At 40.8% G+C, this 26455-nt stretch overlaps 1 protein-coding gene across 1 annotated transcript in view; it reads right to left on the bottom strand.

Moving 5' to 3' along the window:
- Positions 1–222: 222 nt before the first annotated feature.
- The window catches only part of wdpcp (WD repeat containing planar cell polarity effector), a 122798-nt gene continuing 96565 nt past the window's right edge, over positions 223–26455 (bottom strand). Inside the window, exons 15-18 of the mRNA XM_067989526.1 lie at positions 10955–11129; positions 3100–3200; positions 2529–2560; positions 223–1048 (exon numbers count right to left, since the gene is read on the bottom strand). Coding sequence (XP_067845627.1) covers positions 998–1048; positions 2529–2560; positions 3100–3200; positions 10955–11129 — 359 coding nt within the window. The 3' untranslated portion in view covers positions 223–997. The remainder of the gene's footprint in view (positions 1049–2528; positions 2561–3099; positions 3201–10954; positions 11130–26455) is intronic.

The raw sequence follows: 26455 nt of genomic DNA, 5'->3' as shown, positions 1-26455 counted from the left end.
GATTTTTTGCATCAATTTATGCGTTCTAAACTCAAATCCTCTTAACGTACAAAGCAAAGAAAAATGCCATGCATGAAGGATTATACACCACTGATTGATGCTAGATTAATCCCTCATACAGGCCATCATCAGCTTTCACAGAAGCCATGAGTGAAATGGACAAAAGCAGTTCTTCTCAGAGATAAAGCATGTGATTTGTTGTGTGTACAAAGTCAATGAATGCACTGCCACAAACTGTTGTTTATTCTGAAAACGAAATGAGAATTTTGCTACAAAAAAGAAAAAGGGATGATTTTCAATATAACCTGAATTTAAATCAGGAACACTGGTATTCCTATGAACATCCTGGTTTCCAAACAGACTGCACCAATAAAATATCTAAAACAAAATGTTAAGCATGATTATTTGTAATGGATAAATAAAAGATAACAGAGGGTATAATGAGAACACACAAATTACTTTACATTTGAAGTCACACTGAATATGAAAACAGTGAACAATTAGATACAAAAACTAGGAGTATATTTATTACTTTTAAATTTTGATTGTGGAATGAAACATTGAATATAATTAATTTTTTTGTGGCTATGGGGAGTAATTATTGAATGAAATCAGAAGCAATTCAACTGCAACATAATAATAAAATGATAATCAATGGTTTGTAGTTCCACACCTATATTATAAGGACAACCCATCATTTGTAATGTCTATGATTCACTTAAAAGTATATGGAATAGGCCTGTCCTCAATCAAAATACTTTTGCAAGAGAAAAGCAATGGAATGATAAGATTAAAACATCTCTATTCATTCTTTGTGGAAACTCTTTCTGCATTACTTGTGTTTCATGATACTGATTAGACAATGGAAACAGTGGGAACCTTGTACTACATCAACACAACAGTAATTAAAAGGCATCACATTTACTTTGCCTATCGTGCCAGTTATTTTAAAGTAATGATTAATAATTCTCTGATATATCAACATAAAAATGCCATTTCACACTAGACCAAAGTGTACCACTTTCAAAGTGCTGCCGTTTCCAATTTCCTGCAGAGGAGGAACACATTTTTAATAAGCATAAAAACTACATAGTAACTAATTAAATAATCTCAAACTAATTCATAATGATTAAATGTTACCTGCTAAAGCAAAATGTTAATGAGGAAATGCCTAAATAATCCATGTATTTCACTTGTACTGAATCTAATAAAGATGGTTGTATGGCTTCAAATGTTTGAGCTTTACTGAGAGATTTAGACTATCGTCCCATTGAAGCTACCAGTCTTAGACCAGTATCTGTGTAATGCAATGCACATTTGGCAGACCAGAATTATACTGAACACTGAGATCAGTGGCAATGGAACCTGTGCATGTGAAGTGCTCCATTCCCCAAGTGGCTATTGTTCAATATTAGGAGAGAACAGGAGGTGTGGCCGTTTTCTTTCAACATTTGAAAGATTCCATGCAAAAATTTTTCAGTGCGGTTTCAATGCGAGGCTGGAGGAATACTGCAGTGAATGGGATCTCAAACTGGTGTAAGATGGTCGCGGGGAGGTGGGGGGTCTCATACGTGGGTTCAGCATGCTTGGAAGTCAGATCAGGAGTGGACGTGTGAGTCACACTGTCACTTTTGTGTCACTGCACACCCCAAAATAGCTTTGTATTGACATGAAAGTGACAGAATAACTAGACTCTACAATTGTATTGTGTCCTTTTTGTTTCTGAAGGAGATTTGAAACAAGGAGATTTAAAACATGACTTTTTTTTATATAAACACAGTCCATCAGTTCAACAACATAAAAGTTATTCCACATCTTGGCATTTTTTTATAAAACTGATTTCAAATGTAAACATAATAGAGCTAAAATGAAATTAGAAATGATTTTTAGACAGATTTTAGCATCAAATATATTTGCAAATGAATACATTTTTGTAACCATGCATCTGCCAAAACTCTGCAGAAAACGAACACAGGAAATAAAAAGATTCAATTTCATCTATTAGTTCTGATCTAACCAAATGATTACATTCTTGGAACATAGGAACAGTAGGTGGTCACTCAGCCCCTCGAGCCTGTTGCTATATGAATAGAGTAGGGGCAAATAAGTTCTAGTGTGATACCACATTTAAACAATAAATGGACAGGACAGTGTAATGCATGAAGTCACAAGTGTATTATGTAGTGTCAAGTTTATGAGTTGTTTAAATGATGTTTATACCTGTATATAGTTGCTAACTAACGTTGAAAAACTTGAAAGCATTGTTAAAAATGAAGAAAGTTGAAATAAATTGTGGCCCTAAATATAACTGATGCATCTGATCTCGAAGGAAATCTTACATAAGAACATGGTGGGTTAACTGGCAGCAGGGAGGGTTCATATTTCCACTTGGAATGTTAGCCAGTTATTTCTCACTCAGGTGCTGATGGACCTGCGATTTATTTGCAGCCTTTGTGCTTTTATATAAAAAGTGTCTGTCTTGCACATAAGGTTATTTTATTACATATGCACAAAATAAAAATTCTTACCTGTGGTTCTCCTTCTCCATCAAAAGGATTCCCTTGAAAATACACAAGATATCTTATTTGCCTTTATACTATGCTATTTTAATATACAGAATGATCTATATTGAGAGTGACATTCATAAATATTAAATTAGTGTTACTACTCAACTATATTTAAAAATAATAGTTTAAATAAAATGAAAATTAATACTAACAGTTCAAAGCTGTGCTGAAATTGCATGGACTGAAAACTGAGAGGTTATTGTGGTGTTACCACTATAAAATAACAGTGATATGATTCACTGGAGTGTAAAATGATGTTATTACTTAGTTTTAAAGTAAAACTACAGAGGAATTAAAAGTCTAGAGTACATTTAAAAAGTTTTAATGTCTAACCACACCCTGATAAATGCTTTGATGAATATATTACCACCTTCTTGTGACTATTTCAAAAAAAGGTTTACTGAATAGCAAATTTTCTAAATTCTCACTTTCTTGCTTCTTTCAAACATCTACTTGCAAAGCCTTCAGGCGTGAGACATGTTTGTTTACGAATCTTTTGTTGTACATTTTTATATCAGTCAAAGTCTCTTACCTGCCAGGGTCCAGGCCAAAGGGTCGTCTATCAGGGCTGTAGCATAGGCATCGATCCCAAGTTCACTCCCCGTGTCACCTGTCATGTTCCGGCATGAAGACCTGAATAGGGGAGAACCATAAATTGGCACTGAAGTCAGTCTTGTTTGTTTACATCACCTGAAGTACACAGCTGTCTGCATAATTCACCATTCCAAGACCGCTGTTCTTTTCATCTGAAGGTTTACTGTTTACATATTAAGCACTGGTATGAAAAGTCTGTTACCCTTGGGATTCAATAGGTGCCCAGTCACACTACATTTTAGCCTTAGGTTCTCATCTTTCAAGCAGCAAAGGGTTTTGTCAAAAAGAATGGTTTGAGATTTTATCTATTACAATCTAACAAATGAATGGAATGTTTATAAAAAAACAATTTTATAAAACATCATCCAGACACTGGAATGCCAATAAGCGAGGACAATAAAGTTCACTCCATCATTTAGATAATTTCTGTTTTTGTACCAAAGACTTCACAGTAACAGCTAGAGTGCAAACTCCAAACTAATACGATAGGTAAGTTGAAAATTCAAAGATAGCACAGAAACTTGCTGATTTACAGTTTTCTATTGACAGACATTTTAATAATTTAAAAATTGAAGGTAAAGAAATACAAAAAAGATTAACATTTTCATTTGAGAAGTCTTTAAATACGTAAAATATTGACCTTGATTGTAAAAAAAAATAGGTTGTGTAATTAGAAAATGCAACAAAACAATGCCCCATTTGTTAATATTTTTCTCGCAAACTATGTAGGTTTCGTTATAAATAATTGTTAAATATCAGTGTTTTCTTTCTGACAAAGAATTTGCCAAAAATTTGACAATGTTTTCAAATCCTGGGCATGGGTGATTCTTTGCTAAAATGACATTCACGGGTTAAGCTTCAACAGAAAGGGTGCTGGATTATTATACATATCTCTTTGGTGTCTATTTATTCAACAACATCAAGTAGTTTTACAGCTGTACGATATTGCATTCGAAAACTTGACCAGATGACACCAAATACCACAGAGAAGATCTAATATTTCAAAAGATAATAGTTTGGGAGCCATGGCCGAGAATTTCGAGCACTGCAGGGAGCACAGGATTCAATTCCTGCACCTGAATGGATAGACCCAAGGTGCACGTGACATTGGGCCTCAGGCCTCATTATCATCGAGCCGGTGAGCTGTGGACACCTAACGGGTGTCCCCCAGGCAGCTCGCGGAGAAGAGGACTCGAAGATCGGGGCCACTGTGTCAGGTAAGTCCTTAATGGGGAGCGGGGAGGGTGGCGGTGGAGGTCGGTCGACGTCATGATCGGCTTGGGTGGTTTAAACAGTATCTGATAAACATGTCCAAAAAATCCACAAGTTTCAGAAATTTCCCCAACTTACATCAAATGCTAAAATGCTAGTGTAATAAAAAAACTTTCATTTCTTGCATCAGTGTTTAGTAATATAAATAGTCTGATATGGATAAGTACAGAAATGTTAAATTTGTAAAATCATTATTTAAAAACAAATGTAGGTTTGGTACATCAGTGATGCAATTCTCCCCCTGCTAAATAAACAGAAACCCCACACACGCAGCTCCTCACCTTCCTACACCCTGGCCTTACTGATAGAAGAATGATGCATTTTCCTGCCTATATCTTAACCTTGCTGTCCCTTTTTACTTATTCTAGTCAGTATATGTTTATGCCCTTTCCTTAGTGTTTGTGACTGTGATGAAGAGCTGGATTCTGACTGATACCAAGCTTTGTTTTAATGGGCTGCCTGCTGACAAATGATAAAGATCTAGTAGGAATACTGCTGTTTTTATTGTTATCTTCAGTCTTCCCGTAAAGTGAAGCTTAGGAAATGCTGCTGTGATTTCTCTTCTTTGATTGTGAAGTGATTGTGGTCTTCATCAGCTTTCCCCGAGCCAGATAAAGCTTCAATAATGCTGCTGCTCCATCACCATAAGCTTTATTGGCTAAGCAGAAGAGACAATGAAACTTCATCTGAGACCAGATTAGGCTGGGAAAAAATGGAGGGATTGTTTTCTTCTGAGTCCCACTATCTTCCCCGTGGCATCTTGATCGGTGTTCTCAGGTACTGTTACTAATTCTACGCAGGGTTGTAAACTGCTTTTTTGGCAGTCAAATTGCTCTAACCCTCTTACTTTATGTTCTAAAACAGCTTAAGCTTGTCCATCCTCTCTTTCAATGTGTCCTTTTAAATTGACTGATTTTGTTGGGGAGGGGATATAGATATATCAGAAAGTGTAAAATGAAGCTGCGTTTGCCACAGCTCCACTAGTATTACAGCCATCCTGGTGAAAGCTGCAGTTTCTCTAAAGCAATTTAAATTTATGTACAAACCGCAATGTTGCAAAGATATTGTAGTTTCAGGGCCGTGAGTTTATACATTGGATAATGCGGTCATTCTCCTGGAATGCAAAAATCATAAATTCTACATGTCAACTGCATCAGATTTACTTAGATGATGAGTGATCCTATTTAGTCCTAAAAAATAAATCTGCAGGTTTAACAGCCTGGAAAACGATAGATGTACAGGGAGCCCTGTCAGTTCCCAGCTAACTACAAAGTGCCTGGTAGGAGGAAGAGGAGGAGCATCTCAAGCCCACCCCCTAGGACTTGGTTGGGTTGGTCTGAAAACAGATCTGGTCTGTCTGAGAAGTGCATTTCCTGTTGACTGAAAACTAACAGAAGGACAAACTACCTTTGTGGATTAAACAAAGAAAAACAATCAATGTAGTACTGGAGGCCTAAAGAAGGAGGAAAGTTTATGGGCATTCCTTTTTGTTCAAAATACTCCCCATTGACCATCTAAAAATATATTCCTTTACTTTTTCAAAAAGTGTCAAGTTTCTTACCGCATCAGAGATGCACCATCAGGTCCCCTTACCTCCAGACCACTACACTGATGCCACAGACAAGGAGAAAGATTGTGCATCTTGAAACAGCTCTATTGACTGTAATAGAAGGAGAACAACAAAAACAACTACTTGCATTTCTATCGTGCTTTTGACATAGAAAAACAGTTCCAGGTGCTTTACAGAGGGGAATGATGAAAAAGAAGAGATGCAAAGCCACGGTGGGAGAAATGACTGAAAGCCTGGTTAAAATTATGGGTTTTAAGAAGGATTTTAAAGATGGAAAGAGAAGTTGAGAGGTTTTGGGGGCTGGGGGAGGGGGAGGGGGGAGAAGGCATGGAGAGTTACGTGGAGAGACTGGAGGAACTGGGGTTGTTCTCCTTAGAGCAGAGAAGATTAAGGGGAGATTTAATAGAGGTGTTCAAAATCGTGAAGGGTTTTGACAGAGTAAATAAGGAGAAACTGTTTCCAGTGGCAGGAGGGTCGGTAACCAGAGGACACAGATTTAAGGTAATTGGCAAAAGAACCAGAGACGACATGAGGAAACATTTTTACACGCAGTGAGTTGTTATGATCTGGAATTCACTGCCTAAAAGGGTGGTGGAAGCAGATTCAATAATCATTTTCAAAAGGGAATTGGATAAATACTTGAAGGGGAAAAATTTGCAGGGCTGTGGGGAAAGAGCAGGGGAGTGGGACTAATTGGATAGCTCTTTGAAAGAGCTGGCACAGGCACGATGGGCCTAATGGCCTCCTTCTGTGCTGTATCATTCTATGATTCTAAGGCAGTATAGAGAGGGAGTTACAGAGAGTGAGGCCAAGGTGGCACCATAGTGGGGTAAAAAAGCGGAGGATGCACAGAAGGCCAGTGTCAGAGAACCGAAGAGTGCAGGAGGACACAAAAGACCGGAGAAGGTTCCAGAGATAGGGTGTGGCAGGGCTGTGGAGAGATTCGAAGACGTGGACAATTCAGTAAGTTGCAAAGCAGCGAGTCAAGTAAATGTCAACAAGGATGAGGATGGTGGGTGAGTGGGAATCAGTGTGGGGCAGAATACAGAGTGGCTGAGTTCCAGACAAGTTGGAGTTTATGGAAGGTGGAGGATGGGGGGCTGACAAGGTGGACATTTGAGAAATTGAGTCTAGAGGTGACAAAAATGTGGATAAGGGTTTTGATGGCATTAGGGGTGGAGGTGGGCAGTGTAGAAGAAAATAATCTTGGTTTTGGACAGGATGTGGAGTTTGAAATTCAGCTGTGAGTTGAACAGAGCCCTAAACCACTAGGTTCTGAAATGCTTAAGCTTGTTCACCCTCCCTTTCAATGTGTCCTTTTAAATTGGATGATTTTGGTGGTAATTGTGGGGGGAAGGAGTAGACACATCTGAAAGTTTAAAAGACAAGCCTGATTTAATCCAAGTGAGTGGCCAGGGAGTGGGGGGGGGGGGGGCGGGTGGAGTCATTGACAAGCATGGGCAGTTTATGGCAGCGGCCAAAATTAAGGCTTTGGTTATCTCAATTCAGGAAATTTTGATTTATCCAAGACTTACGGTTAGATGGACAGTTCGATGCACAGAGGTGGTTGTGGGATTGAGGGAAATGCTGCAGAGGTAAAGCTGGGTGTCGCCAGCATATATATAGAAACTGGCCCTGTGCCTGATGTCAGTGGGGTGGGGGGGCGGGGGGGGGCTAAGACAGATTGGTGACTGTGCAGCAGCAGGAAGAGAAGCCATTGCTAGAGATGTATTGAACATGACAAGGAGGGATAATGTACCCGTCACAGCAAGATGAAGTTAGTGATGAGATATTATTTGGAGGGGACAGACTTTTTGGAGAGGGGCGATGACATGGTTTTGAAAGGGAAAGGGACAGGGCCGGAGCAAACGGAGGCTTTAGCAATATTGGGAAGTACAGGATAGAAAATGTAATTGAGTGGTCTGGAATTGGGTGGGGAGGAGTATGAGAGAGCAGATGGAGGGCTTCAAGGAAAAGTTGAGCTTTGAGGGAGTGGGAGGGGGAAGATGGGAGAGAAAGTGCAAAGTGACAGGAGATTGCAGGAAGGGAAGGGTGGGTGGAGGAATGGGGTGGTCGGGAGAAGAAGAAAAACAGTTGAAGAGGTAGCTAGACTGATGCTATTATTGATGTGGAGAAACACCTCGCTATGGCCATCCCCACACCTCCACTACTCGCCTTTAAACAGCCACCCAACCTCAAACAAACCATCGTTCGCAGCAAATTACCCAGCTTTCAAGAGAACAGCGTCCACGACACCACACAACCCTGCCACGGTAACCTCTGCAAGACATGCCAGATCATCGACACAGATACCACCATCACACGAGAGGACACCACCCACCAGGTGCACGGTTCATACTCCCGTGACTCGGCCAACGTTGTCTACCTCATACGTTGCAGGAAAGGATGTCCCAGAGCATGGTACATTGGCGAGACCATGCAGACACTGCGACAACAGATGAACGGACACCGCGCAACAATCGCCAAACAGGAGGGTTCCCTCCCAGTCGGGGAACACTTCAGCAGTCATGGACATTCATCCACCGACCTTCGGGTAAGCGTACTCCAAGGCGGCCTTCGAGACACACGACAACGCAAAATCGTCGAGCAGAAATTGATAGCCAAGTTCCGCACCCATGAGGACGGCCTCAACCGGGATCTTGGGTTCATGTCACGCTACACGTTACCCCACCAGCGAACAAATGTTATCTGTTTTTAATATAACGGGTCAGTTGCTGTCTTTTCTATGTTTCTACCTCTCTATCTCTGTTTTTTTTTGTTTGTTGTTTTTTTTTGGTGATTTGTATATTCTGTGAGACCTGGCAGGTAACACCTGTCTGTCTGCACACTGATTGCCTTGGCAACGGGCAGTTGAAAAAACTGTCTGTACTCACCAAGCATTGTTCTGTGAATTATAAATGCGATTTCATTTCGAGGATTTCATTTTCACATCGTTCACCTGACGAAGGAGGAAGCCTCCGAAAGCTTGTGAATTTAAAATAAAATTGCTGGACTATAACTTGGTGTTGTAAAATTGTTTACAATTGATGCTATTATTGTTAGAGATGAAAAAAGTTCATGAGCTCTCCACAGTATTGTAGGTAAGAGTGGACGAGACAGTTTGAGAAGGTGGTTCGTGAGGGAGAAAAGGCTCCATGAGCAGTCCTCCAATAGTTCTGGTTAGTAGGAGGATTTAGCTTAGGAGAGGGAACCATGGTACTACTTAACATGGTCCATGGATATGAATGTCAGTTGTGCGTGAGGTACACGAGTTTGCATGTGTTACAGCAATTCACCAAGGTGACTTTGACTGCTTCTCCCTACTCTGTGACCTGTGCCACTGAGAAGGACAACAGCAGCAATGTGTGGAAACACCTTCACCTCCAAGTTCCCCTTAAAGTCACACAACATCCTGACTTGAATGTATGACACCTTTTCCTCATTATCACTGGGTCAATATCCTGAAACTCCCTACCAAACATCATAGTGGGAGCAGCATCACCACAAGCACTGCAGTGGTTTAAGGAGAAGGCCCACTATCACCTTCTCAGCATAACTAGGGATGGGCAATAAATGCAGTCTTGTCAGCGTCACCCATATCCCAAGAACAAAAATAAAATAAATGCTACTATGCTAAGAGGTAGCGTGAAGAGAGCAGAAAGTTAAAAAAGGCTATATATATATATATATATATATATAAATAATGTAAGCAAATGGGCAGAACAATGGCAAATGCAGTTTAATGTACCAAAGTTAGGACATGAATGGCAGGTGGTTGTATAATGTAAATAGGGAAGTGCAGGGGTGGCGGGGTGGGTGTTGACAGAAAGAAATTTAGGGGTCCAGGTACAGAAGTCATCAGAAGCTAGCTCACAAGTGAAACAAATGATCAAAAAGGGATGCTGGGCTTTATCAAGAGTGTTAGGGCTGAACTTCTATCTGGGTGGGTTTGCTGCAGGGGTGGGTCGGTGCTGCACTGACTACATCACAAACCCAATCCATTTCTGGGCTGGGCCTAATTAAAGATGCAGAGTGGGCTCCCAGCAGGATCTGTGCCAAACAGAGAGATCCCACCACTGCCAGGAAGTAAAATTCAGTGTTGCTGCAGCAAGGCACTCACTGCAGCGCTAGGAGGAGCAGCCAGAATTGAAGGAGGCAGAAGCGTCTGAAGAATATTTCTTTAAATTTGTAAATGCCTCAGTTTCTTTTGCGAGAGTCATGAAGGCAGAAGAGAGGGAGAGGTGGCCACTACCAGGCCCTCTTCCTCCATCAGGGCCATCAAAGGTTTTCTCACCACTGCCCCAACAAGTTCCAGCTTCTCCAGTCTCTCTACATAACTGAAGTCCCTCATCCCTGGTACCATTCTAGTAAATCTCCTCTGTATCCTCGCCAAGGTCTTCACATCCTTCCTAAAGTGTAACTCATATAATTTATGCCATTCTGTTCCGTTTTGGGTGCCCCGCCTTAGTAAGGCTTTGGAGAAGTCCAGTTAAAATTCACCAGGACAATACTTGAGATGAAGGGATATGATGAAAGACGAGGTAAGCTTGGATATGAGGAGGTTAAGGTGATGATTTGGTCAAATTGTTTAAAATAATAAAGGTAACCGACAGGATATTTTTGGAATGATTACTCTCTGGGTAGGAAAATCCAGAACAAGGAGACAGAATTTCAGAATTCAATCTAAGCCAGCTAAAACCAAATCCAGGAAAAATATCATCGCATAAAACGGTGTGAGAATTTGGAATGCATTGCCCATGATGAATCCACTGCATGTATACACACTGTGTTCGGCACAAGAATCTTAGCATACACTTAGTTACACAGACAAACACTGGACAAGCTGTAATTTTAGATCTTGTTTATCTTAAAAAAAATTGTTCAAATGAGTGGACTGATTGCCTTCCTAGAAAACTGGCATCACTTGGAATAGTGTGGTCGTGTTTCTCACCTGATATAAGGGTTATTCTGTGCAGCAAACTGTGATAACTGAGTACTGTTACCGCCTGACCCAGAAGCAGGATTCCTGCCCTTTGGTCTTTCACATTTAAATGCTCCAGGTGGAAGTTCAGTATAGTCTCCCGTCAAAGAATCTCCTCCCTGGAAAGACTCCAGTGTTTCTGTGACTATCAGGAGAATTTGAGAAAAAAAAATTAAAAGATTAATTTAAAGCATAACTTGGAAGACAACAGTAATGTTTTTGGACTAAAAATAACTAGATTAAACAAAGCACTTGGAGATATTCTGGAAGTTGCTGATAAAACCTCAAATAAAAATACTTTCTAAAATGAATTTTTAGTTTCCTTTAAATAAAGAAACATATAGTGATTTTAAATTGACTGCATTTATTTACATTCAGAACGGGCTGTCCACTTAGTAATAAGACAATGAATAGACTCCATTGACAATGCCTGTAATTCTAGTCACATCAACATACCTGACTGACAGGTTTAAGGATAAATAAACCTATCAAACTTTGCATTACTGTATCTCGAAACACAAGAAGACATTAATAAACTTGCAGAATGGGTGCATGATTGGCAAATGAATTTCAATATAGATAAGTGTGAGGTATTATATTTTGGTAGGAAGAATAAAGGGGCCACATACTGCTTGGATAATAAGAGACTAAATGGGGTAGAGAAGCAGAGGGACCTGGGGGTACAAATACAAAAATCACTAAAAGTAGCGACACAGGTTAATAAGGCCATAAAAATCAAACCAAGCACTGGGGTTCATTTCTATAGGGATAAAATTGAAAAGCAGGGAAGTTATGTTAAATTTGTGTAGAATCTTGGTTAGACCACACTTGGAGTAGCGTGAACAGTTCTGGTCTCCATATTATAAAAAGGATACAGAGGCACTGGAGAAGGTGCAAAAAAGATTCACTAGAATGATGCCAGAACAGAGGTTATACCGATCAGTAAAGATTGAGCAGAATGGGGCTCTTTTCTCTAGAAAAAAGATTAAGGGGTGACCTGATCGAGGTCTTTAAGATTATGGAAGGGTTTGATAGGGTAGATGTAGAGAAGGTGTTTCCACTTGTGGGGAGACCAGAACTAGGGCCATAAATATAAGATGGTTACTAATAAATCCAATAGGGAATTCAGGAGAAACTTCTTTACCCAGAGAGTGGTTAGAATGTGGAACTCGTTACCACAAGGAGTGGTTGAGGTGAATAGTGTAGATACATTTAAGGGGAAGCTGGGTAAACACATGAGGGAGAAAGGAATAGAAGGATATCCTGATAGGGTGAGATGAGGGAGGGAGGAGGCTCGTGTGGAGCATAAACACTGGCATGGACCTGTTGGGCCGAATGGCCTGTTTCTGTGCTGTATGTTTTATGTACTTCTATGTAATCTCAGTAATCAAAAATTAGGCTTTTTTTTTAAACTTTAGAATTATTTTGGGAAGTATTTTAAAATACAGAAAAAATTACTACAGATTTAAATGAATACCCAAAAGTGAATAATTCTTATGTCTAGAAATTGAAAAGCCAAAAATATTTTATACGCACATGCGCTGTATTCATTCCTTTCAACAAAAATAACTTTAGCTGCAATTTTTTGTTCGGTTAACACTTCTCATATTTCATTTTGTCTGCAGCCAAAATGCATTCCCATTCTGTAAAAATAGGTTGTATAATTTCTTTTACTTCTACAAGCTGTTAAACTATAGCAGGTCAATGGTAATACACAAGCCTGACTCAGGACGAGTAGCCGAGCATTCAAACCAGGAAAGTCTAAGGTTGAATCTGGTCTGCACTGAGTTGATGGCCTGAGCCAGGCAGTGGTAGGGACATTAAAGGCAGGGAGGGAAATTTGCCAGGGACCCTGCTCCTGATTGCCATCTAGTGGGCCCTGCTGGAAGTGTTGCAGAGGACTGTATTGCACTCAGCTGAGATACCCCCATGTTAGAATAGCCTGTTGACACTCAATGCCTAGGGTCACACATGAAGAATGGCCATTTACGTGAGGTACTGGTGGGTAACTGATACCCATACAATCATACCACTGCAAAAAGAAAATGCTTTCAGGAAAGGAGGAGGGGAGAAAATTAGTGGTAATGGGAAGGGAAAAAAAACCAAAACCTTGCGTAACCGGGTGATATATGGGTCACGGCTCAGGTCCAGGAAGAGTTGCCAACTCTGTTTGGATGTATTCCTGGAGGTTTCATCACATGACCTCCCACCTCCCATAGCCCTACATAGTCAATGAGCCTTTTTTCCCCCATTTCCAATATTTCTATAACTAAGAAACAGAAGTGTTCAAAGAATATGAAAAAAACACCAATTTTTTTTATGCCCCCATGATTATCCTCCCGGGTTTTGCTTGCAGTAGAATCCTGGAGATTAATCTTCAATTCCTAGAGACTCCAGTCCCTAGGTCCAGGTTTGAATCGAGCCAAGACTAACGGGATTAAGGTTTCTCAGCAAGTTTTAAGGATTCTATCTGAAATGCAGTCTCAACCCAGGTCCTAAGGGGCATGGGTGGATAATACAAAACTCCCCCATAATTTGACACAGTTTAGCAATGTCACTCAAAGGGGCTCATGGATGGCAGAGTATTGGTAGCTTTAGTATGCAGCTGGTGGTGTTATACCTGACCCGGGAGTGCTCAGTGCTGGCACCGGTGCCAAAAGTGGAAAAATATTTCATTCCCCAGCATTCCGCACCTTGATAAGCACAAAAGCTCACAAAAAGGAATATCTGATAAGATCATAAATTTACAATTATGTTTCATCCCCAGCTCGCTTGCTGAAATAAGGAAATATATAATTAAACAATTCAGGTTTTGAAATGGTTATGCAATATTTCAGCATTGAACTATTTTCACTAAACTGACTCTCTTGCTCGCTTTTGGCAGGCACTTACAACATCCAGCAAACGGGTGAATTAAATACTCTTGATATGTTAATAATATCATACCCTGACTGCACACCTAAAATGTAAATTAACCAACATCACAATGCCTCCATAAAGACTTTAGTCAATGTTAACACTCCACCACTTATTTGGAATGCACGACATTATACTTAAATCCAACAGCAGTACAAAACGTCAATTCAGGAAATATTGCTGGAGGCTCCCATTTTATATCAAAACAAATCAGAGTTTATTTGACTTTGATCTTTGTTTTTCAAGTCTCTGACACTGTTCAAGTATAATTATGACTCACTGTAACCTATGGTATTCAATGAGCCCATTTGCAAAAGGAGCAAGGAATCTGACAAGATCAAGTTCCTTGTCATGGTTGGAGAAAATCCAATAAAATGCTATGTTTTATGTACAGTTTTATTTTCCCTTTTTAATGACTTGTTTCATTTCCAGGTGTGCAATTGGCAGAAAAGAAAAAAATAGGGTTACTGCCCTCTACAAATTCTGCTCCAAACTGTACAGCAGGAAACATGTCGTGCAAGGTCAGTTTGGGCTCCATCAATTTGATCATCACCAAGAGCTCCATCCAGCGACCAATCTGAGAACCAGCAAACTCTCCTATTGAAGTAGAATGACAATCGACACTGCCATTTGAGGCTTTACCAACTGGTTGCCTAGAAGATGTTTTAAATTCTGTGGTAAATTACAATTACTACAGATTATTTTGATGTGTAAATGGCTCATAACACACACATTTTTGAAAGGAATCCAGAAGATGATTAGAACAAAGCAATTATTGAAATTAGTAAAAAAAAACAATGTACGTCTGATGCTGAAAAAACAAGCAGATTACAGGGCTTACATGAGCATGGAAAAGTCATTAAATGAAGGGAGGTGTAATACAGGAAATGGTCAAACATCAAGCATTGTAGGTACAAATCAGCTTAATTGGCCACATATTTGTAAATACAATTCTACACTTCCCCAAAAAAGGAAGGAAATGGGTTGCCTTATATCCCAATGAATAAATGTACCTTCTGATGTAATATTTTGCTATACAGAATATGAAGGTCCCAGGTTTGATCCATGGTCTGAGCTGAGTGAGCTGATCTCAGTTAGGGTATTACAATGGTAGGGGTGCTACAATTGAAAGCATTCCTGAGCTAAGGAAAATTAAAACCGGCCAATTTGACCATTCCTGATTGCTATGTAGTGATTCTTATTCTTATGACATGTGGATGTCATAAGAACATATGAAAGTGTTGAAAGAGGAAAGGTCATTTCACTCATAGAGCTCATTATCTTCAAAGGACCATGTCCAGTTTGCATTGTCCTGTCCTCTTAAAGTACCTACATTTGCTAAGGGAGACAGTTAAACTTAAGTAACATTTCCCAAAAACTAAACTGTGAACCTCCTCCAAATTGTATTATGTCCTGAATTACAAGTCACTTAGTGCTCCATAAACTACTTATCAATCTATCTATGACTAAATTTATCCTCATAACCTTCAATTCTATTTCTAGTCATGTGAGAACATGATTAGGCTTGGTTGTGATGCCACTGCCCCCAGCCCCTAGATAGTTGAATAGCCTGTGAACACTCTCTGTCAGGGCTCATACATAACAATGACTGCTTGGGCAAGGTATCAGAAGGCTACTGGTGACTGCAGTCCAGCTTGAGATAGCGTCTTAGAAGAGGAGGAGAAAAAATAGTAAGAAAGGCCAAGGGCGTACTCTCCCCATTTCCTAAAAAATACCCAACCAGATATCTTTTGCTTCTTAGGAGATATCTTAGTTTAAGCAATATATTTTTGACCTCAATGAGTCTCACCATTTTGAGTCTGCATTTGCATTAAATGAAAATTAACGGGCTTGCTCCAGGAACATCCCTGTAACTTATGTCACTGTATAACCCCTGATCCAAGAGGAGACCCAAAACAGCAAAACAAAAAACATGCTGCTTAAATTAAGGTACCTCCTAACAGGCAGAAGATATCTTGGTAGTCTTTTTAATGGAAGAGGTGGAGGCACATTTTCCATACACAGAGCACTCCCATAGCCTTTCCTCCTCCTTTAATAACTCAAAATGTTAAGTTCTATCCTTAGGAAACCTGATAGATATCAGGTCAAATTTGGTTAATTGGAAAACTGCCATTCACCAACAGTTCAGCTATAACTTGCAGTGTCTACTTATACTATTAAGGATAACAAATTCAAAAATTATGCTAATTAGATCTATTTGACTCTGCAGTTAGGTGAATACAAAACAGACATTTTCTAATAATTCAAATTCAGTTGATGCCACTTAGACAGTCATAGTACACAGACACAGACACAGATCATTTCTATGGTTGAATATTGACGTAGAAAAGTAGGCACACAGTGGAATTCAAAACTGTCCTTTGAGAAGTTCCAACCATCTTTTATATTTGGTTCCTTGTGTAGATGACCCCTTTCGTTACACTATTATCACAGGGCACAACTAGATTCCTACAGTGCCTCAGAAGAATTGGAAATCTTTGCTCCCAACACACACACACACTTTCAGATCCAGGTGATTTGTTGTATATATTAATGATTTGGATTTGAATGTGGGGGGCTTGATCAAGAAGTTTGCAGATGATACAAAAATTGGCCGTGTGGTTGATAGTGAGGAGGAAAGCTGTAGACTACAGGAAGATATCAATGGACTGGTCAGGTGGGCAGAAAAGTGGCAAAAGGAATTCAATCCAGAGAAGTGTGAGGTAATGCATTTGGGGGGGGCAAACAAGGCAAGGGAGTACACAATAACTTGTAGGATACTGAGAGGTGTAGAGGAACAAAGGGACCTTGGAGTGCACGTCCACAGATCCCTGAAGGTAGCAGGACAGGTAGATAAGGTGGTTAAAAAGGCATACGGGATACTTTCCTTTATTAGCCGAGGCATAGAATATAAGAGCAGGGAGGTTATGCTAGAACTGTATAAAACAGTTAGGTCACAGCTTGAGTACTGCGTACAGTTCTGGTCACCACATTACAGGAAAGGTGTGATTGCATCAGAGAGGGTGCAGAGGAGATTTACGAGGATGTTGCCAGGGGTGGAGAATTTTAGCTATGAGAAAAGATTGGATAGGCTGGGGACGTTTTCATTGGAACAAAGGAGGCTGAGGGGAGACTTAATTGAAGGTATATAAAATTATGACGGGACTAGATAGAGTGGATAGGGAGGATCTATTTCCCTTAGCAGAGGGGTCAACAACCAGGGGGCCATAGAGTTAAAGTGATTGGTAGAAGGATTAGATGGGAGCTGAGGAGAATTTTTTTCACCCAGAGGGTGGTGGGGGTCTGGAACTCACTGTCTGAAAGGGTGGGAGAGGCAGAAACCCTCAACTCATTTAAAAAGTTCTTGGATGTGCACCTGAAGTGCCGGAGCCTACAGGGCTACGGACCAAGTGCTGGAAAGTGGGATTAAGATGGATAGCTCTTTTTCGGCCAGCACGGACACGATGGGCCGAATGGCCTCCTTCTGTGCTATAACTTTCCATCACCGGCATCTTCACATCATAACTTTCTATGATCTATGATTCTATGATTCTATTCAGCCCCTCGTGCCTGCTCCGCCATTTGATAAGATCATGGCTGATCTGTGATCTAACTCCATATACCTGCCTTTGGCCCATATCCCTTAATACCTTTGGTTGCCAAAAAGCTATCTATCTCACATTTAAATTTAGCAATTGAGCTAGTATCAACTGCCGTTTGCGGAAGAGTTCCAAACTTCTACCACCCTTTGTGTGTAGAAATGTTTTCTAATCTCGCTCCTGAAAGGTCTGGCTCTAATTTTTAAGACTGTGCCCCCTACTCCTAAAATCCCCAACCAGCAGAAATAGTTTCTCTCTATCCACCCTATCTGTTCCCCTTAATATCTTATAAACTTTGATCAGATCACCCCTTAACCTTCGAAACTCCAGAGAATACAACCCCAATTTGTGTAATCTCTCCTCGTAACTTAACCCTTGAAGTCCGGATATCATTCTAGTAAACCTACGCTGCATTCCCTCCAAGGCCAATATGTCCTTCCGAAGGTGCGGTGCCCAGAACTGCTCACAGTCCTCCAGGTGCGGTCTAATCAGGGTTTTGTATAGCTGCAGCATAACTTCTGCCCCCTTGTACTCTAGTCCTCTAGTTATAAAGGCCAGCATTCCATTTGCCTTCTTGATTATTTTCTGCACCTGTTCATGACACTTCAATGATCTATGTACCTGAACCCCTAAGTCCCTTTGGACATCCACTGTTTTTAACTTTTTACTATTTAGAAAGTACCCTGTTCTATCCTTTTTTGATCCAAAGTGGATGACCTCACATTTGTCTACATTGAATTCCATTTGTCACAGTTTTGCCCATTCACCGAATCTATCAATATCACTTTGTAATTTTATGTTTTCATCTACACTGCTTACAATGCCACCAATCTTTGTGTCATCGGCAAACTTAGATATGAGACTTTCTATGCCTTCATCTAAGTCATGCACCTGCACGCTAACTTTTTGCGTTTCTTGTACGAGGACAACCAAGTCTCTCTGAACACCAACATTTAATAGTTTCTCACCATTTAAAAAATATTCTGTTTTTCTATTCTTCCTACCAAAGTGAATAACCTCACATTTCCCCACATTATACTCCATCTGCCACCTTCTTGCCCACTCACTTAACCTGTCTATATCCCTTTGCAGACTCTGTGTCCTCCTCACAGCTTACTTTCCCACCTAGCTTTGTAGTGTCAGCAAACTTGGATACATTACACTTGGTCCCTTCATCTAAGTCATTAATGTAGATTGTAAATAGCTGAGGCCCAAGCACTGTTCCTTGCGGCACCCCACTAGTTACAGCCTGACAACCTGAAAATGACCCGTTTATCCCTACTCTCTGTTTTCTGTCCATTAACCAATCCTCTATTCATGCTAATATGTTACCCCCAAACCCATGAGCCCTTATCTTGTATAACAACCTTTTACGGCCACCTTATCGAATGCCTTTTGAAAATCCAAATATACTACATCCACTGTTTCCCTTTATCTACCCAGCTGGTTACATCCTCAAAAAACTCTGATACATTTGTCAAACACGATTTCCCTTTCATAAAACCATGTTGACTCTGCCTAATCATAATATGATTTTCTATGTGTCCTGTTACCACTTCCTTAATAACGGATTCCAGCATTTTCCTGACAACTGATGTCAGGCTAACTGGCCTGTAGTTCCCTGCTTTCTCTCTCCCTCCTTCCTTGAATAGCAGGGTCATATTTGCTACCCTCCAATCTGCTGGGACCGTTCTAGAATCTGGGGAATTTTAGAAAATCGTAACCAGTGCATCCACTATCTTTGCAGCCACCTCTTTTAGAGCCCTTGGATGTAGGCCATCAGGTCCAGGGGATTTATCAGCTTTTAGTCTCATTAGTTTCTCAAGTACTTTTTCTCTACTGATATTAATTACTTTAAGTTCCTCACTCTCATTAGACCCTTGGTTCCCCACTATTTCTGGTATTTTTTTGTGTCTTCTACTGTGAAGACGGATACAAAATATTTGTTTAACGCATCTGCCATTTCATAAGAACATAAGAACATAAGAAATTGGAGCAGGAGTAGGCCAATCGGCCCCTCGAGCCTGCTCCGCCATTCAATAAGATCATGGCTGATCTGATCCCAACCACAAATCTAAAGAACACAAGAAGTCGGAGCAGGACCCGGCCACATAGCCCCTGGGCCCTCTCCGCCACCCACAGGGCATTGACCGATCCGAACTCAGCTTCATGTCCAATTTCCTGCCCGCTATTATAATTTCTCCTGTAAGGGACCAACATTTACTTTTGCTACTCTCTTCCTTTTTACATACTTGTAGAAGCTCTTACAATCCATTTTTATATTTCTTGCCAGTGTACTTTCATATTCTATTTTCTCTCTTTTTAATCAATTTTTTGGTCATCCTTTGCTGGTATTTAAAACTCTCCCAATCCTCAAGCTTGGCAACATTATAAGCTGCTTCTTTTAATCTAACACTATCCTTAACTTCTTTAGTTAGCCACGGGTGGATCACTACTTACTATGCCACTAATCTTTGTGTCATCAGCAAACTTGGATATATGGCTCTCTATTGTGTTATCTAAGTCATTAATAAATAATAGTGAACATTTAAGGCCCCAGCACAGATCCTTGTGGGACACCACTAGTCACTTCCTTCCAATTCGAGTACATACCCATTAACCCTACACTCTGTCTTCTATCACCTAACCAATCTCCTAACCACGTCAATAAATTGCCTTCAAATCCATGAGCTTTAATTTTAACATTCTCTTATTAAAAAAATGCATTATTTCTAAGATACATATCAGAACATAAAACCAGGGAAGGAAAATGTAACTTTTCTTGTATGAAATTGTGATATATCAAAAAGCATGTTAACAGCCTTTCATTGGAACAACTGTCAAAAATCAAGAAACGTGACACTCAGCCTAGTTGAAACTTACTAGAATAGAATCATAGAAGTTTACAACATGGAAACAGGCCCTTCGGCCCAACATGTCCATGTCGCCCAGTTTATACCACTAAGCTAGTCCCAATTGCCTGCACTTGGCCCATATCCCTCTATACCCATCTTACCCATGTAACTGTCCAAATGCTTTTGAAAAGACAAAATTGTACCTGCCTCTACTACTGCCTCTGGCAGCTCGTTCCAGACACTCACCACCCTTTGAGTGAAAAAATTGCCACTCTGGACCCTTTTGTATCTCTCCCCTCTCACCTTAAATCTATGTCCCCTCGTTATAGACTCCCCTACCTTTGGGAAAAGATTTTGACTATCGACCTTATCTATGCCCCTCATTATTTTATAGACTTCTATCAGATCACCCCTCAACCTCCTACTCTCCAGGGAAAAAAGTCTCAGTCTATCCAACCTCTCCCTATAAGTCAAACCATCAAGTCCCGGTAGCATCCTAGTAAATCTTTTCTGCACTCTTTCTAGTTTAATAATATCCTTTCTATAATAGGGTGACCAGAACTGTACACAGTATTCCAAGTGTGGCCTTGTACAACTTCAACAAGACATCCCAACTCCTGTATTCAATGTTCTGACCAATGAAACCAAGCATGCCGAATGCCTTCTTCACCACCCTATCCACCTGTGACTCCACTTTCAAGGAGCTATGAACCTGTACTCCCAGATCTCTTTGTTCCATAACTCTCCTCAACGCCCTACCATTAACGGAGTAGGTCCTGGCCCGATTCGATCTACCAAAATGCATCACCTCACATTTATCTAAATTAAACTCCATCTGCCATTCATCGCCCACTGGCCCAATTTATCAAGATCCCGTTGCAATCCTAGATAACCTTCTTCACTGTCCACAATGCTACCAATCTTGGTGTCATCTGCAAACTTACTAACCATGCCTCCTAAATTCTCATCCAAATCATTAATATAAATAGCAAATAACAGCAGACTCAGCATCGATCCCTGAGGCACACCGCTGGTCACAGGCCTCCAGTTTGAAAAACAACCCTCTACAACCACCCTCTGTCTTCTGTCGTCAATCCAATTTTGTATCCAATTGGCTACCTCACCTTGGATCCCGTGAGATTTAACCTTATGTAACAACCTACCATGCGGTACCTTGTCAAAGGCTTTGCTAAAGTCCATGTCGACCACGTCTACTGCACAGCCCTCATCTATCTTCTTGGTTACCCCTTCAAAAAACTCAATCAAATTCGTGAGACATGATTTTCCACTCACAAAACCATGCTGACTGTTCCTAATCAGTCCCTGCCTCTCCAAATGCCTGTAGATCCTGTCTCTCAGAATACCCTCTAACAACTTACCCACGACAGATGTCAGGCTCACCTCTGTAGTTCCCAGGCTTTTCCCTGCCGCCCTTCTTAAACAAAGGCACAACATTTGCTACCCTCCAATCTTCAGGCACCTCACCTGTAGCTGTCGATGATTCAAATATCTCTGCTAGGGGACCCGCAATTTCCTCCCTAACCTCCCATAACGTCCTGGGATACATTTCATCAGGTCCCGGAGATTTATCTACCTTGATGCGCGTTAAGACTTCCAGCACCTCCCTCTCTATAATATGTACACTCCTCAAGACATCACTATTTATTTCCCCAAGTTCCCTAACATCCATGCCTTTCTCAACCGTAAATACCGATGTGAAATATTCATTTAGGATCTCACCCATCTCTTGTGGTTCCGCACATAGATGACCTTGTTGATCCTTAAGAGGCCCTACTCTCTCCCTAGTTACTCTTTTGCCCTTTATGTATTTGTAGAAGCTCTTTGGATTCTCCTTTGCCTTATCTGCCAAAGCAATCTCATGTCCCCTTTTTGCCCTCCTGATTTCTCTCTTAACTCTACTCCGGCAATCCCTATACTCTTCAAGGGATCCACTTGATCCCAGCTGCCTATGCATGTCATATGCCTCCTTCTTCTTTTTGACTAGGGCCTCAATCTCCCGAGTCATCCAAGGTTCCCTACTTCAACCAGCCTTGCCCTTCACTTTATAAGGAATGTGCTTACCCTGAACCCTGGTTAACACACTTTTGCAAGCCTCCCACTTACCAGACGTCCCTTTGCCTGCCAACAGACTCTCCCAATCAACTTCTGAAAGTTCCTGTCCAATACCATCAAAATTGGCCTTTCCCCAATTTAGAATTTTAACTTTTGGGCCAGACCCATCATTCTCCATAGCTATCTTAAAACTAACGGAATTATGATCACTGGTCCCAAAGTGATCCCTCACTAACACTTCTGTCACCTGCCCTTCCTTATTTCCCAAGAGGAAATACTCTGTTTTAAAGTTTACAAAGTCTTTGAATGAACCAATGGAATTACATTTATGAAGACATAGATCTATCTGAAGCAGAGTCTAGAAATCCCACCATTTGCTAAACTTTAGGAAGTAAAATCTTAGTCTCCGATTCAGTATTGACCAGCAATGTATGCAATTCTCACAAAAAATGTGCACAGATAAAAATGTGGAATATATTTTAAATAAATAAATAAATATTATATATAAATAACAAGAACTAATGTAAATACAAACATGCAAATTTCAGATCATGCACAATTTACATGATTAAGGACTCTCTCCAGCTTGTTTAAGCTGAGGGAGATGAATAACCACATGTAAAACTTCCAAAAAGTCTTGCTTGAGGCTGATTAGTCCTGTACTCTTATCCTTGTGTTCTCCTATCACAGTTGAAGTTAAATCACATGTTTACATGCATATTATCAATGCCTTTCAGCATTTTTAAAGCCTTGATCATGCCCCATCAATTTTCTTTAAAGAAAACAAGTTTAAATGGATTCTGTGTGCTTTTCCTTACAAAGAGGTTCCCAAGTCCTACAGTTCTTGCTGTCACTCTTTTCAACTTTACCAAACATCCAACCAGACGAGCAAACTCTTTTCTTCACAATTGTAACAGTACTTCTTAAATAGTTTTCAGCATCACTACAGAACACATTGGATTGATTTCTAAACAGCTGGCTCAAATTGAATGGGTTAATCAAAAATTCAGTGATTGAAAGTATAAGGGCAAAATTTAACTGGAGGTGGATAATGGGTGGGTGGTGTGCCGTGTGCTCGTCTCCTGACTATTATTGCCAAGGTGAGGATCCAGCCTTTTACATGCCACCAGTGAGCTGCGACCCAAAACCATTTTCGGGCTGCTATCGCCCCCTTTATGCCGACGGAGTGAGTTAAAATCGGCCCTAACTCCAAGTCAGAGGTGTCATTAGCGAATTTAAAGAAAGCTACATTTTGAAGTATCACCAAGCAGTGGGATAAGTGAACAGCACAGGAGTTTTCTGCTCAAAAAGCACGGAGCTGCAGCTATTGCCAGGTATCTCACTATGCAGTAGCTGGAGTAGTGGGCAGTTCAGGCACGTACAGGGCTTAGGAATGCACATCTCACAGCATTTAATACCCTAGGCAGTAAATATACTGTAACAGAGTTAGCGATGATGAAGGATGAAGACGAGTAGCCTTGGGTCCCGTAGTGAGGCTGTGCTCGAGGTGTGCCATCTGCTCCAAGAAGCCTTGCAGGGGCAATCAGTCATTTGCACTTCACTGACAGTGGAAGCGAAGGTCACTACTGCCCTCAACCTTTATGCCACATGGTCTTTCTAGGCACCCACAAGGGGATATCTCAAGAGTCCGCTGCTTTTCTGTGCCCTGCTCCATTGAGGAGGTAAATGAAGCTGTATTTTGCTCTGCACTGACACTTCAGCAGCGAGCACTAGCAGAGGCAGTGGAAGTTTTTCTAATTTGCTGTGCTCCCCAAGGTAAAGGTATCATTGGCTGTATCCATGTAGCCATTTTGTGCCTACCATCAACCCTATAGTATAATTAAATAGAAAAGGCTATTATTCCTTCACTGTGCAAATGGTATGCATACACAGCCAGAAAATAATACATCTCAGTGCAGGGATACATGATACTTTCATTCTGAGATAATCAAATGTGACCCAGTTCTTTGAAGGAGAAAGAAAGATGGACAGCTAACTCCTTAGAGGTATAGTTTGCATAGTAAAACCATGGCTAATGACACCTTTGCACAATATTGCACTGGAGTAGAGTATATATATAATGTGGCATAAGAGTGAGCCAGGGTCCTCATTCAGCAGACATTTGAGATACTGAAGCAACACTTTAGATGCTTAGAGGTCAGAGTAAGCCTTATGTTTCAAAGAAGGTCTGCAAAATCAGCGTGGTATGCTGTACAATATTGCTATGGAGAGCAGCCTCACGATTGACTTGGATGGGAAGCTGCTGCAAGTGATGGGTAATAATGTGCAGCAGAGCCAGCAGAAACCGCAGGCAGGGAAACAGGTATGGTAGGGTCTCATTTTCCAGTTCTTCTGGTGACTTCTGCAATTCAACACTATTATTTTCTATTTCACAGAGTTACAATGTTGGAACCTGTTTCCCGTTTATACTTGCTATTAGATAGTCCCTCTACTTTTCAGGCAAAAATAAGGGTGTTGGTTAAAAAGTGAAGCAAGAGACCAGTACTGCAGAGAAAGAAAGAACTTGCATTTATACCGCACCTTTCATGACCTCAGGACATCCCAAAGTGCTTTACAGTCAATGAAGTATTTTTGTAGTATAGTCACTGTTGTAATGTAGGAAATGCAGCAGTCAATTTATGCACATCTATCGTCCAAAGTCAAAATGACCCACCTTGACTTGAGTCTTCCCAATGTTTAGCTAGAGGAAATAATGGCAGATAAGCAGGCTGACAGCACAGAGGTAATGGAGGGGTCAAGAGAGGAGGTGGAGTGGTAGAAAGTGTACATGTGAAAGTTGACCCCATGTCTGTGAATGATGTTACCAAGGGTCAGCATGTAAATGGGGAAGTGGAGGGAGCCAAGAATGAATACTAGGGGACTCCCAAGCTGGCAGTGTGGATGGGAAGAAAAGCCATTGATAGAGATATTCTGGCTATGATCAGATAGGAATGAATGAAACCAAGTAAAGGCAGTCACACCTAGTTGGCAACAACGGAGATGTTGGAGGATTGTATCAAAGGCTGCAGAGAGGTCAAGGAGAAATAATGCAACCTGGTCAGAGTCATAGAGAATGTTTTTTGTGACTTTGGTTAGGGCTGTTTCAGTGCTATGCATCATAATATTAATACAGTAAATAAGGGTACCAGAAGCAGTGGGGCAGGGAGGGCATTTGCCCTACCTACACTGACAATGGAGCATTGCTATCCAGGGATTGTGTGATATCTAGAGGAGCTTTGTAAGAGGCAAGTCAAAATTCTCACTTACCTTATCAATGTTATTTCATTTTCAGTGGTCCTGGTGAAGGCAACACAAACTAGAAAACAATGACTAATAAAGCACTTTTAAAAATGGACTTGTTTTGGACTCCATAAAATTCTAACTTGTGCTAAATCTGACCTAGCACGGCAGTTGCAGAGAGCGGCAGTAACTGGGGCAGACAGGAGGGAAATGGGTTGGGAACCAGGCCCTCCCCACTGCCCCCATCAGTATTTGCATGTGACTGATGCGGAAGGGGCAGCCAATGATGGACAGAAAACAGAGAGTAGGAATAAACGAGTCATTTTCAGGTTAGCAGGCTGTAACAAGTGGGATGCCGCAAGGATCAGTGCTTGGGCTTCAGCTATTTACAATCTATATTAATGACTTAGATGAAGGGACTGAGTGTAATGTATCCAAGTTTGCTGACGATACAAAGCTAGGTGGAAAAGTAAGCAGTTAGGAGGACACAAAGAGTCTGCAAAGGGTTATAGCCAGGTTAGGTGAGAGGGCAAGAAGGTGGCAGATGGAGTATAATGTGGGGAAATGTGAGGTTATTCGCTTTGGTAGAGAGAATAGAAAAACAGAATATGTTTAAATGGTGAGAAACTATTAAATGTTGGTGTTCAGATGTCCTTGTACACAAAACATAGAAAGTTAACATGCAGGTACAGCAAGCAATTAGGAAGGCAAATGGTATGTTGGCCTTTATTGCAAGGGGGTTGCAGTACAAGAGTAAGGAAGTCTTGCTACAATTGTACAGGGCTTTG

Source organism: Heptranchias perlo, chromosome 8 (assembly GCF_035084215.1).
Source record: "Heptranchias perlo isolate sHepPer1 chromosome 8, sHepPer1.hap1, whole genome shotgun sequence".
NCBI lineage: Eukaryota > Metazoa > Chordata > Chondrichthyes > Hexanchiformes > Hexanchidae > Heptranchias > Heptranchias perlo.
This window is presented reverse-complemented; position numbering and strand designations above follow the sequence as displayed.